The sequence below is a fragment of the Salminus brasiliensis genome, chromosome 3 (genome assembly GCF_030463535.1).
Source record: "Salminus brasiliensis chromosome 3, fSalBra1.hap2, whole genome shotgun sequence".
In the NCBI taxonomy this organism is placed as follows: domain Eukaryota; kingdom Metazoa; phylum Chordata; class Actinopteri; order Characiformes; family Bryconidae; genus Salminus; species Salminus brasiliensis.
The window spans coordinates 25,480,898-25,493,641 of NC_132880.1; the positions used below are offsets into that span (position 1 = coordinate 25,480,898).

At 41.3% G+C, this 12,744-nt stretch overlaps 2 protein-coding genes across 2 annotated transcripts; both read right to left on the minus strand.

Moving 5' to 3' along the window:
• Positions 1-245: 245 nt before the first annotated feature.
• prcc (proline rich mitotic checkpoint control factor) lies at positions 246-7,229 on the minus strand. Its single transcript, XM_072675690.1, has 7 exons — positions 6,615-7,229; positions 5,476-5,523; positions 4,539-5,036; positions 3,869-3,958; positions 3,442-3,588; positions 3,183-3,248; positions 246-2,593 (listed from the first exon to the last, which is right to left on the minus strand). The coding sequence occupies exons 1-7, from the start codon at positions 6,789-6,791 to the stop codon at positions 2,507-2,509; spliced, it is 1,113 nt and encodes a 370-aa protein (XP_072531791.1). The 5' UTR covers positions 6,792-7,229; the 3' UTR covers positions 246-2,506.
• Positions 7,230-8,866: 1,637 nt separating this feature from the next.
• Positions 8,867-12,481, minus strand: mrpl24 (mitochondrial ribosomal protein L24). Its single transcript, XM_072674707.1, has 6 exons — positions 12,328-12,481; positions 10,904-11,107; positions 10,607-10,702; positions 9,914-10,017; positions 9,661-9,791; positions 8,867-9,122 (listed from the first exon to the last, which is right to left on the minus strand). The coding sequence occupies exons 2-6, from the start codon at positions 11,084-11,086 to the stop codon at positions 8,986-8,988; spliced, it is 651 nt and encodes a 216-aa protein (XP_072530808.1). The 5' UTR covers positions 11,087-11,107; positions 12,328-12,481; the 3' UTR covers positions 8,867-8,985.
• Between the last annotated feature and the right edge of the window lie 263 nt (positions 12,482-12,744).

Consider the following 12,744-nt stretch of genomic DNA (forward strand, 5'->3'; position numbering starts at 1 on the left):
TGTTGACCTCTATTAACAAGGCGGTTCACTGAATGTTTTCCCTTATTTCACCATTCTAAGTAGACTCTAGAAATCAGCCAGTCTGGCGCCAACAACCATCCCACATTCAAAATCACGGAGATCAAGTTGTGATTTCTTTAGTGAGATCACAAAAACAATGAATTCAGTTTGTAAATATGTTCTAGGTGTGAATGGGGGTTCTCCATGATACAGCCCTTTAACAATAATGACATACACACTACTAGTGGGCTTGAAAAGTTATTTACTTGGATATAGGACTAATAACATTTGCTTTGTATCTGACAAACACATCATAGAATTTCTGACATTAAAAAAAGTCACATTTCTTACATTTTATTGTTATTATTATCATCTGCAGCTTCACATTAAAAGCCTGTCCTTCTATAGAGCAGGGATGGGAATTCCTGCAGCAATTTTTTTCTTACTCAAGCACACCTGATTCAACTGACCTGTTAATTGCCAGCTTTAGTAGTAGGTCTGTACAAGCAGGGAACTCTGCATCAAACTGCTGGACCCTGACACCCCTCTCCCCCTCTGCCCACCCTTGCTATTGAGCGATACCAACTTACTGTACTGTTTACACTGTTGTTCCTGGCAGTGAATAGAAGAGCTCTTTTAGCACACTTAGCCGAATATCCTTCCCAGCTTATGTTCATATTCAAGCAGATCAGAGTAACAGCCTGGACCAGAACGCAGACACAGGAGTGTGCTATCAGGTTTATATACTGTTATTTTTTTACAGGATCCAGGCTAGTACTGAGAATCCATTAACTTTGAAACCCAACAGTGGCTCACTTGAGTTATCTATAGAAAAAAGTAACATAGTGAAAATATCTTACCTGTTCTGTTTCGAATTAGTAACTTAATTACAACAGGATGTTTTTAGGAGAGTACACTGCTAGCCTGACCCAAACCAGGCTAATACAGTCATGGAGATAGATCAGCAAGCAAGTACATAACATAGGGAGGGAAAGTACATTTCTATATAGGGAACTCGGTAGTCAGCTTTATAATTAACAAAGGAATTACACGAGTGATTAAATGCACAATATGCAAAATTACAGTGTGGTGGGCTCCAGGATTTTGAACTTATAACCCTGATATAGAGCCAGTTTTCCCGACAAGGATTAAGACTAGTCTTGAACTGCACAGCATTTTGAAAGATTTTTTACCGAATTGAGAAAAAAAAAAAAAAAAAAAAAATTATATATATATATATATATATATATTAGTTCACAACTAGGCTTAATCCCTGTCCAGGAGACCAGCCAGTAGGGCTGTGGTGTGGCATTGGACTGTTGGACTGGCTTCAATTACAGTCAAAATCCTTAAAAAAAAAAAAAGAAAAGTTTTTTAACCTATTGGTCGCATTTGTAGCGTGCAGGCAATAAGTGTGGTGTGTTTCCCATGTACACAAAACAAATGGGTTCAAGGGTTCTTCATATATCCTCTTGTAGGTGGTTTATTTATTTATTTAAGATAAAACCTGCTCCCCCCCCCCCACACTATTGTTATGAGCAAAGAAAGTGTGAAGAGCAAAAAACCCACTGGTCGGAAACTCAACAGTACAATAAGCATTTGCTGAAGCATCTGTCCATTAGCTTCTATTTAGTGTGTTTTGAGACCAGGGGTTTTCTGTTCTTTTCTAAGCTCTGGGAATGCATTGTTTATGGTAACTGACCACACAGGATAGATTCGGAAAATAGAGATTACGAATATTCAGGGCGGGGGGGGGGGGGGGGGGGGGGGGGGGGCTGTGGGGGGGGTGATGAAAGCCATTAAAGGGGAAAAAAGCTCTAATTCGCAGTCCCAGTCAGATCACGTGTTATACACTATATGTCCAAACTTTGTCTAGTTCCTGTAGAGAAGTACTGTCAATAGTATAGGAATAGGACTTTCTGGAGCATTTGATGCTGCAAATGGCCTTGACACAGCAATGCTCCAAAATCTAAAAGAAAGCCTACCCTGCACAGTAGAAAGTTACTCCACATACAAAACAAAAAAGTTTAACACCCTTGATTTTGATTTCGGAAAAGACAATGAATGTGTCCCAATACTTTTGGCCATATAATGCATGTTACTCAAAGTCAAATCTCTTGACTTGACTGGACACTAACAATGAGTTACAAGGGATGTTTTCTAACATGGTAGAAGGTTTACACTGGTAACAAAACAAAATAAACCTGCGCACAACGTCCGAAGACGGGGAAGTAATGAGTAGACTAGTTTGACATTTGGGTTCCATCGACCAATACACACCTCCCATCGATAAAACTTAACGTGCAGCAGGACTAAAGTGGACGATGAGAGAGTGTCTTCAGATCCCTTGCTTAAGATGGAATATTATGTGCAGGCCTGACAGTGATAAAGGAATTCTAATGGTGCCCAGATGTCCACTTTGTCTATAGAGTCTCTGTAAACCCAGACTCAAAAGAACACACAGTTGTAGTTAGCATAGCTAACAAGCCCACTAGCCTGGCGTCCGCTAGAAGCCGTACTTGGCCTGTGTCTGTCGCCGAGTGATTTTATTATCAGCCCAGTTATTCTTCAGCTCCAACTCGCGCTCCTTAGCCTGAGGACAGACAGAGATATTGTTAGCCAACATCTTCGGTAAACAGTAATGTTTATGGGCGGAATCATAAAACACATGACTGATTGATTGGTTGATTGATTGATTGATAGAGAGAGAGAGAGAGAGACCTACACACTTGTGCTCTCTTGGGCTCCGGCTGTTGATTGCGAGCAGCATGACCCGGGATTCAAACCAGCAATTTTCATAGTCATAGTGGCAGCACCTTAGTCTGCTGGACCACTCGGAGCCCCCTTAAACCATATTCACAAATTCCACCCGAAAAATAATCTGGATGAGAAGTGTGTGTGTGTGTGTGTGTGTGAGTGTGTGTATCTGTGGTTTTATGTTTTTATAAAAATTTGGGCGATATTGATTCGTTTATTAGCTATATTAAATGTTAATCTGTAGTTTAAAATAAAAAAAAAAACAAAACGAATCAGCCCAATTAGCATAATAAGCCCCCCACCCCAAACTGGGCCCACTGATTTTTTTCTATATACTGCTGTGTATCAATCATAAAGTATCTAATGCAACAGAAGCCAACAGTCCACGGGGGACATTTATCCACATTACTTTTTCACACACTCACCTGATGAATCAGATATGTGATCTGATGTTTGCGTCTCTGCTGCCCTGTTGGCTGATCTCCTTTTTTCTAGAAATAGAAAAGAATTTATTCAAATCATTTTTCATATTCTATTGTTCGTTTACAAGGCAAAAATGACAAAAACCTGCCCGAGCTGTCCCATTTGAGCCGTGGTACCGGCCTTGCTAAAGGATTTACACCACAGAACTAACCTTGCTGAATGATCTGTCCTGCGGTACAGACCACACAGAAGGATACTTACCTTACTAAAAGACTTGCGTGGTTCTGTTTCTGTACTCATGTTCTTGGTCAGCCACTGCTGACTCCCGCTCAGCTGGTCATCGCCTTTAATTTCCAAGAACTTGATTTCTTCTTTCCCTCGATTCTGTTTGCCCTGTAGCCTACGGAACTAAGGATAAAATTCACAAACATAAGTGTGCTTTTTTTAAAAAATATTTTACATGCTGGACAAATAAGCACAGATAAGCAATCAATCCTTTCAAAATCAATATTTTTTAATAGTGCAATTGGGCAAACAACTCAACACTATCCAGGTTGACTCTGAAATTTCCAGGCAAATTTGACTCATGTCTTATCATTAGAATATCATAATTATCACATGCCTATATCTGTATCAATATTTCTATATCTTTTTCTGTGTTCAATTAACTCAAGTTGAAATCACTTACTGCCTCATCATTGAACAGAGTGGAGGATTCTGGTTCTTCTTCAGTAAACTCAGCACCCTGGTCCTGGTAGTACCCTTCACTGTAATAGTCCTGCAAAAAAAGAAACAACTGTGGAATGTGTGCGAGTCCTCTCACATTTATAATTAAACATATTTGAACTTGAACTTGCAACTAGAGCTGGGCGATATGGAAAAACTATATATCATGATATTATATATTTTTAAAAACTGCTATCCAAATACTTTCCCATTCTGAGTACCGTGATCCGTACTTGAAACATCTATTCACGTCTAATCACTGCTCATTTAAGCACTGACGATAGTCATGATACACTCATAAAAGCATATTGTGTACCACGATAAAGTTTATCATGATACGATAAAATAGTCATATTGCCCAGCTTTACTCGCAACCTGCAACTATATCGTCCGTACTGTGATGCAAATCGTGTGTTGTGACAATTTATGCAATTTTTGCCATACTTTCCACCTTTATTTGGGCTGACAGTTAGCACTGTGATTCATTTACTTGTTAGCCTGACATTAGCCTTATAGCTCCAACAAAAACTAACAAAAACTTCAGACTTCAGGCTGATCAACTACAATTTGGACTAAGGAGTTGGCCAAACTATCACTTTATTGTTTTGAACAAGCCATTCTGTCAATCATACCTGAGGACAAGGTTCTGGTGATGGATCCTGAAGCTCCTGACTGTGGGTTTGGTAATCACCTCTCTGAAAATCATGCGCAGCCCACGTGGGCTTGTTGTGCGACTCTGCTTTAGAGCCGAAGTCGAGGGGGGCGTCCTCCATGCTGGATGGAGAGTGTAGGGCAGGGGTGTACACTTGAGTCTCCGGGTAAGGAGCAGCCAGGGGCTGCGTGGAGCTCTCTGCCAGGGAGAAGTAGTTTTCGGGCGCAAGTTCATCGTCACTTCCCTCTTCGTCTGCCACCATCTGCCGGGCCAGCTGCAGTGCGGCAGATTTCGCGGCAGCTTTAATGGCGGAGGGTGAAGGGCTTGTTCCAGAGAGAGCCTGCGAGCCTGGTTTGGTCCCTTTTGACTGTGGAGCTGCCACTGGGCGTTTAGTGAGGGCGTGAGGCACCAGGGGGCGCTGCATTTCCTTCAGCACTAGGTTTTTAGGTTGGGGCAGCATAGACGACAGACCACCACCCTGTAAAACAAACCAAAGGCATTGACGGTCAAATTAAAAACTTTATTGACAAGTTATTGCCTTTTATTATACCATTTGCATTCCATTATAAATTTCAAACTACAAATTCAACTACATAATAAGCTGTAGCTATAAAATGCTAACCAACTTGTGAAGGAAAAACACCCTTATTTGTGGAGGGAGGTTCATTTAACCAAATGTTATTCCAAGCAACTCTATTTCTATGATGTTGCTAGTTAATATTGAATTAAATACAAGATAAAAAATTAAATCCTGGTTAAGTGAAGCCAGCAGTTTCCCTGCAGGAGGGCTAGTACAATCCAGTAGACATTAGGAATCCCATTAATGTTACATGTTTAGAGTGTGAAAGAGGCCTATGAGGCTTTTTTTAATGACAGCCGTGACATGTAGGGCATAATGACACTAAATGATGACTTACCCTAGTTCCTGCTTTCTTCCTCACTGGTTCATCTTCATCTGAGTCCGACTGATAAAAGAACAACGACAGAGGTAACTTTATCGAGCACATAAGGCCAAGAAAGTTCAATCGTTTTTCAAAGTTTAACAGTTTAATACTCCAACTTTAAGTTATTATTCATTTTATTAAGCAGGTTGGCACCACATGTGGCCTACATTCCTAAAAAATAAAAGTCAAAAAGCGCTCTTCAGAGTAATAGCACACAAGAACTTGGCAAATCACTTCTGTCTCCCTAAAGGATGTCAACACAATGTAAAGGGTCTGCAACAACTGAAGGTTTCTCCTAGAAGCGCACTTCTGCGATCTGCTGTCTGGTCAGGGTCGCAGTGGGTCCTGGGCCTACCCGGAAACATCGGGCGCAAGACAGGAATACCCTCTGGACAGGGCACCAGACCACACACACACAAGCATCCATTCACATTCTCACACCTAGGAGCAATTTAGCACAGCCAATTCACCTGTGTGTGTTTTTGGGAGGCGGCAGGAAACCGGGGCACCCAGAGGAAACCCACACAGGGAGAACACAGTATGCCATCAGTTCACATTGCATGGTAATTCACCACTGGTGTTCAACTATGTAAGCTTGATCCGTGTGAGAGACTTAGGGCATTGGTTCTCAATGATGAGTGTTGATTTGTTTTGGTATCATTACAACCCTATGCCTAAACAGTGAACACCTAATACGAGTCCACTGGGAGCTAGATTATGAACTCCATCACGAGAAGGTTTTGCCATAGACCAGTCTGTGTTTAATTAAGCCATACTGCTGACCCCTAGTGGACATCAGGCCTGCTTTTAGACCACCTAACGAAATCTTTAGAGGTACTCGAGTAGCTGGATTGGAGTTAGCTAGAGATGGAGGTGAAATCCAAGGCTCCAAGGCTGGGCTGAAGTTAGCTTTACTTTCCAGTTGTCAGTTCCACCTTAAATGGTGCAGCAGTTCGCACTGCATCCAGGCGCCAGGATGTAACTAGCTGCTGCACCATTTAAGGCGGAACGGGCACCTGGAATATGTGCAGGAAGGTCAGCAGATCTCCAGAGTGGAGGAGAAGGAGAAGGGGGCAGCAGCAGCATTAGCAGCAAAAACAGGCCAGACTTACACTCGCTGCGTTAATCTCTGGGACGGAGATTTTCACCGGCTCTCCGCGCTTTTTAGGCTTTGGCAGGTCCAGCTTTCTCTCGACAGGAGCCCGGCTCGGCTCGGGTCGTGTGGCCGCCGGACTCGGAGCTTCATCCCGGTCGCTTTCATCGCTGCTGTCGTAGCAAACCAGAGACATTGCAGAGCAAAGGGGCCGACTTCTCTCAGACTGTTAGCGGCTTTTCCAACACTTTCACCGCCTTGGCGCTAGGACCTTTCTCTCGCGGCGCGCTGAATGAGCTTACTGCTGTTTAATGAACTGGATGTGTTCATGTGGCTGCGATAGAAATGTCACCCGTTTAGACTAACAGTGCCGTTAGCGTTGGGGTTTCAGTGTGGACCAGATCCTGTAGCACAAGCGCAGGTCAGACTGACACACATGCACTGTGGACGGGCTCTCTACTCTCACTCCTCACAGGTCTCTTACAGTTTGTGTGAAGTAATAGTATATAAAGCTCGCATTGTGTCCCTTAATCGTACAAGCAGGATGATAATCCACCGCCGTTTGGGTTTAAAAGTACAATTAGCCTGTTAGCGGCTAAAGCGTCTGTAAACAAAACGACGCTGTTCTCCCTTGGTCGCTTACAGGCTTTGGGTGTGAGCGCCGTTTAGCGGTGTGGAGGAGAATTACAGCGCATTCCTCACCGAGCACTTTATTAGGTACTAGGTAGGAGCCCTTACTTTGCTCTGAAAACAGCCTTAATTGTTTGAGGCATGGATTATTCAGATATTTAGGTAGCTACACACACACACACATATATATATATATATATATATATATATATATATATATATATATATATATATATATATATATATATATATATATGCGCTGTTTTACCACATCCGAAAGATGCTGTACTGGATTCAGTGCAGTGACTGGGAAAGCCACTGGGGAACACTCAACTCATAGGGCCCTATCTTACACCCTGCACAAGGGGCGGCGCAATGCCCACATCAATCTTACACCCCGCCAACAGTCTATTTCCATGCCTTCCACCTGCAGCGTTTAAATAGCAACGGTGATGTGAATATATCTTTGCTGACGGGCGTGGTGGTCTGAAAATGAGGTGTGTTCAGGTGAATTTCTGGCGTATTGCTATCTTGGCAATGGAAATCACAGGTGCGCCACTGACTGAAAACCACCTAGACAGCCAACAGTCAGACGTTCGTTGCTATCTTGGCAGTGAATTGTCAACACAGGCGCGTGCCCAGTGCGCGTACACCCCTTCTTGTTGCGTGCACATGTACACGCTGCAGTGCACAAACCTATAGCGCATGCCAGTTGGCAATCCACCATACCTGGCTCTTTAAGGGAATGGCAAGTGACACGCATGGTACGCCCAAAACACACCCATGATTAATTAAGAGGCTTAATTAGATTATTAAGAGACTACATGTCTTTTGCACATTTCAAGGCACGCAAGGCGTACTTTTCCCGTCATTGCAATAGCAAAGACACAGATACCCCCTAAATCAAGCTGTTTAAGACATGAGGCTTTATCATGCTGGATGCAGCCGTTAGAAGACCGGCTGGGTAAATTTTGGTCAAAAAGGGATGAACATGGTCAGAGCCAGCTCAAGGCATACTCGAATTACACGGGTGCATAGGGCCCTAACATCACCAGTGGCCCCCCCAAGAGCGCCAAGATATCATGATAAAAATATATATATATATTTTAGTTGGAGCCAATACAAGGTTAATCAGTTCCTGCTGTTGGCTGCTGCCACTGTTGGGCAAATGCAGATATGCGCCGCTTGGGTGGTTGATAAAGGCCTGAGCGCTTCAACAATATCTCTCTCTTGGCAAATCACTTGTAATTAACCCGTCCACCTCAAGGTTGGATGTGCTGTGCATTGTAGGTTGCTTTTCTGCTCACCACAGTTGAGTTACTCTCTACCACCAAATCCGTCAACAATCACACTGCCTTACAAACCGCTGAAATCACATGTTGCTGTGATCATTATCTGAAGCTGCTGGCTCATAGCAGTGTGATATTATGAACTGGAACATGGAATCCTGTTTCTGTTTCTGGAGTTCCTTTGAGCAGAGCACATTGTGCATTTAGCATCTATTCTATATAGTGACACTTAACACATATGTCAGGTCTCACCTCCATCATGACTGACAAATTATTGACAGTGGACCCATTCTCTGTGTAACCAGCTAAATAAATAAACAAACAAATAAATAAATAGGTCATTAGGAATTAGGACATGACACTGTTGGGTTTTATTTTGGAACATTCAAATACATGAACATAAACTCATTTCTTTTTAAATAACTGAAAAAGAAAAAGAAAGTAAAAAAACAACTCTTCAGGTCCTGCATTTTAATACCAGTAGCTTCTTCTCTGCCTTCTGTTTTCCTGAATGTTCATCTTCTCAATCACCTCCTCCTCCAGGGTCTTCAGAGATGGGATGTATGTTTTCTTAAGCATGTCCTCAGGAGACGTGTCCTTCGGCCCATCTGTAATGAGGGATGAGACACTGTGAAAATCAGTCTGTGCTGATGCTTTTCTGTATTTATTTTTAGTTTTTGAGGTGCCAAGAAAAGGTTTTATGCAACAGAAGAACCAGCTTTGGTTTCCTAAAGAACCTTTTAAGCTAAAAACAGAAGGAAAAAGATTCCAAAGCACTTTTAAAGTTTAAAGAAGCTCCACATAAAGACTCTACACCAGGTTTCTAAAGACTCTGAACGTACACTCAAGTCAAAAAATAACTGATAGGTGCTTTGAATGTTTTAAGGGTGTATCTGTGGCTTTCCAAGAACCTTCTTGAAGTTTGTTTGATGCAACTGCTGCTTGTGGTCCAATTATGGGCCTTGATTGCACGGTATAGCAAGAGTATAGCAATAGAGATCCAAAGCCCATGTTTACTGCACCACCCTGGTGCCTTGTGCCACATGTGCATTTACACAGGCAACCGCGCCTGGTGCGAAATGGACTTTAGTATTAGTCTGGACGTTTTATTGATCACTTTTTAATCGTTTCTTTCAGAAACCTGACCTTTCCACTGCAGAGGAATGATGCCGTCTTTCCTCTGGAAGAGCGGTTTGGGGATAATGCGTCCCGTTCTGACTGAGACACGCACCCTCTCCCCCTCCTCAGTAAACCTCCACTCAATCTCTGTAGGCTTCCTGCACACACACATGCACGCACGCACAAACACACAAAACAACATTATATTAAACAATGTGAACTTTTTTTGTTTGTGAGGCTTGTGTCCCGGTGGTGATGCCTGTTATGTGTTTAAGGTCACCTGTCTGAGGGGTCGATTAAGGCGATGTCCTTCAAAAGTAAAGGGGCTTCGCTGGCGATGTACGTCCCTTTGTAATCTCCAGACCTGCCGATGTATCTGTAATGCTGAAAACAGAGTTAGTAAAGCGGTTTGTCCTTTAACGGGCTCACTGTAGGAGCGTTAATAAGAATGTCAGTATTGCACTGATGGATATTTATACAGTCTGCAGATTCAGCACAGATGTTACGGTTCTGCACATTGTAATACACACTTACCCTTTTTTCTGAATTTATTTATGCAAAAAATTATTTTAAGCCATACATAAACAAAATGTGGCTTTTAGTCACAGTTATGTTATTTATCAAATATTAAAATGTTTAATTATGTCCAACATTAAATTCAGTAAATGAACAGTTGTTTATGTAGAAAATGCTCACAAATCTTTGCACACAATTGTGTCAGTTATTATATTAGTTCATTATTAGTAAACAATTCTTAAATTTAGTCTTGGGACATTTCCGTACCACATGCATACGTTTTTCATAACTACTTTAATGCATTATGAAAATTGGGCTCCTTGGCAACTACATTACAAACGATCCACAGTGACAGTCGGTCTCTCCAACCCATATTAACTGAAAATGAACCCTTCCAGTAAATGTATAAGATTAAGAACTCCATCATGGGCTTCCTGTACAACATTTTCATACTTACCGTGTTCAGACCTTCAACGATTACCCAGTTTCGGTGCCGGAAAACCTGAATGATCTTCCCTTGCTTTCCTTTATCTTTACCAAAAAGAAGCTCCACCTAAACAAGACGAGAAAGTTATAAGCCACGGTCAATCCGTTCATTCTCTACACATCTGTCCCTTTCAATCAATCGTTAGAAGACTAAATTAGTCCTTCAAAACAGGGATAACTTTCACTGTAGCAACTTAATTCCTTTTTAAATGGAAATGTAGTGGATCAAAAGCACATCTGAATGTGAAAGAGTAATAAAGCGTCATACCATGTCACCCCTAAAAACAGACCAGTCCTCCTGTGCGATAGGCTCAACAAACACCTTTCTTCTTTTCTTGCCTGGTGGGTTGAGTCTTTGGGCTGCTGCAGTCCATGGCCGGTTTGTTCCGTATCGGTAGTCGCGAGGAAAAGCAGCCTTCGCTGCCATCGACAGAAACGCTGTAAGTCGCATGACTTACACCTGGCGTAACCCCTGTAAATAGAGAAACATTGTATGGTAATAAAATAAAAATTCAATAAATACAATTCAAATGTATTATTATTATTATTATTGTTAATATTAATTATACATAATTAATAATACTTATATATATTATATATATATATATATATATATATATATATATATATATATATATATATATAAAACAAACAGTATTTAAATGCATAGTTCAGATTAAGATGTTTCATTAGTGACCCGGATGCAACAGGAGAGAATATGCTAATACTGCTCTGTCTGTCCGCAAGTTTCAAAAATAATCTTTAAAAAATTAATAAATTCTGCACAGACAGAGCTTATTATTTAAACATTTACACTAAAACTGGAGCTACTTTATCATATACATAACGTCCCGTTCTGTAGCACTACTCGAACTGGACCGCAGGGCACGGAGCGATACTGGTGCGGTCATGGTGCTTCCAGCTCCTCCATCGCTCAGCTCTGTGGAGAAGGTTTTTGTGTGGTAAACCAAGTCATACCGGGTTTAAAACACACCGAATCAGTCCGCCAAAAGAATGACTGAGAAATTATCCTTCTGTAGCTCAACCAGACGTGTTTACGCAGAAAAACACACACAAAAAAAACGATCTAGCTAGCTAACACTAACACTACAGCCATTAGCTTACACTCACTACAGTACAGTACACTACAGTACAGTAAAGCTGCTCTATTCGTGCAAAATCCCTTAAAATATTCTCATGATCACATTTATATGCACACTGTAAGAAGTGAAACAACTTTATTCTGCAGTGTTTCAGCTAGTGCTACGCTTTTCTCCTAATGCAAACCACTGACATTGTTATTAACAATATTTTTAAAAATATTTTTACAATACTGTTCGTTATTTCATTCAACGTATTTATTTAACTAAATTTACAGTCCTATTTAAGGTTACATTGTCGACTGTTGAGCCTTTGGATTACCCATCGTTATCTTTTCTGTAATAGAACAAGTGTTGTCGTAGACATGTCCGTACAGAATAGTGGTCAGGGTGCAATCCTGAGCTCTAACTGTCGTTTAAACGAGCGAAAAGGTCATATTAGCTAAATGTAACTGATGTAGATCCTTGTGGGTAGATTCGTGTCCCCTTGCTGTCTGCTCAGTCTGGTTTAGCTCAGTTAGCTAGCTAGTGATAGCTAGTGCTAGATGTCTTCGTTTAAATACCCTTAAAATACGTCTTGCTTCATACGTACCTGTATTACAGCTGTTAGGTGCCTGAGAAAAGCCAGTACTAGAGGCTAAAGTGTTATTTTAGCTGTTTAATTCAACATGGTTGTTACACATCCATAAGGGTCAAACTCATGCAGCGTCCTGTGCTGGTGGCGTGAAGGCAGAGGCTGCGCTCCAATATGCACACTCGTGTCCTAACTAGAACACTAAGCTAGTGCGCGCATGACAAGATGCTAGAATTGGACAAATATTATTAAATTATATCACATTTAAATAAAAAAAGACAAGTGACATAAAATATCATTGGAAATGAGTCGTCCTGAGACTCTTAATAGATCTATTTTCCAAACGTTCTCTTCATGAGTATATATTTTGGAAATTCACAGTTGTTTTCAAATATTTTGTTTCCATCGTAATCAATAATGATAAAAGTTAAATGT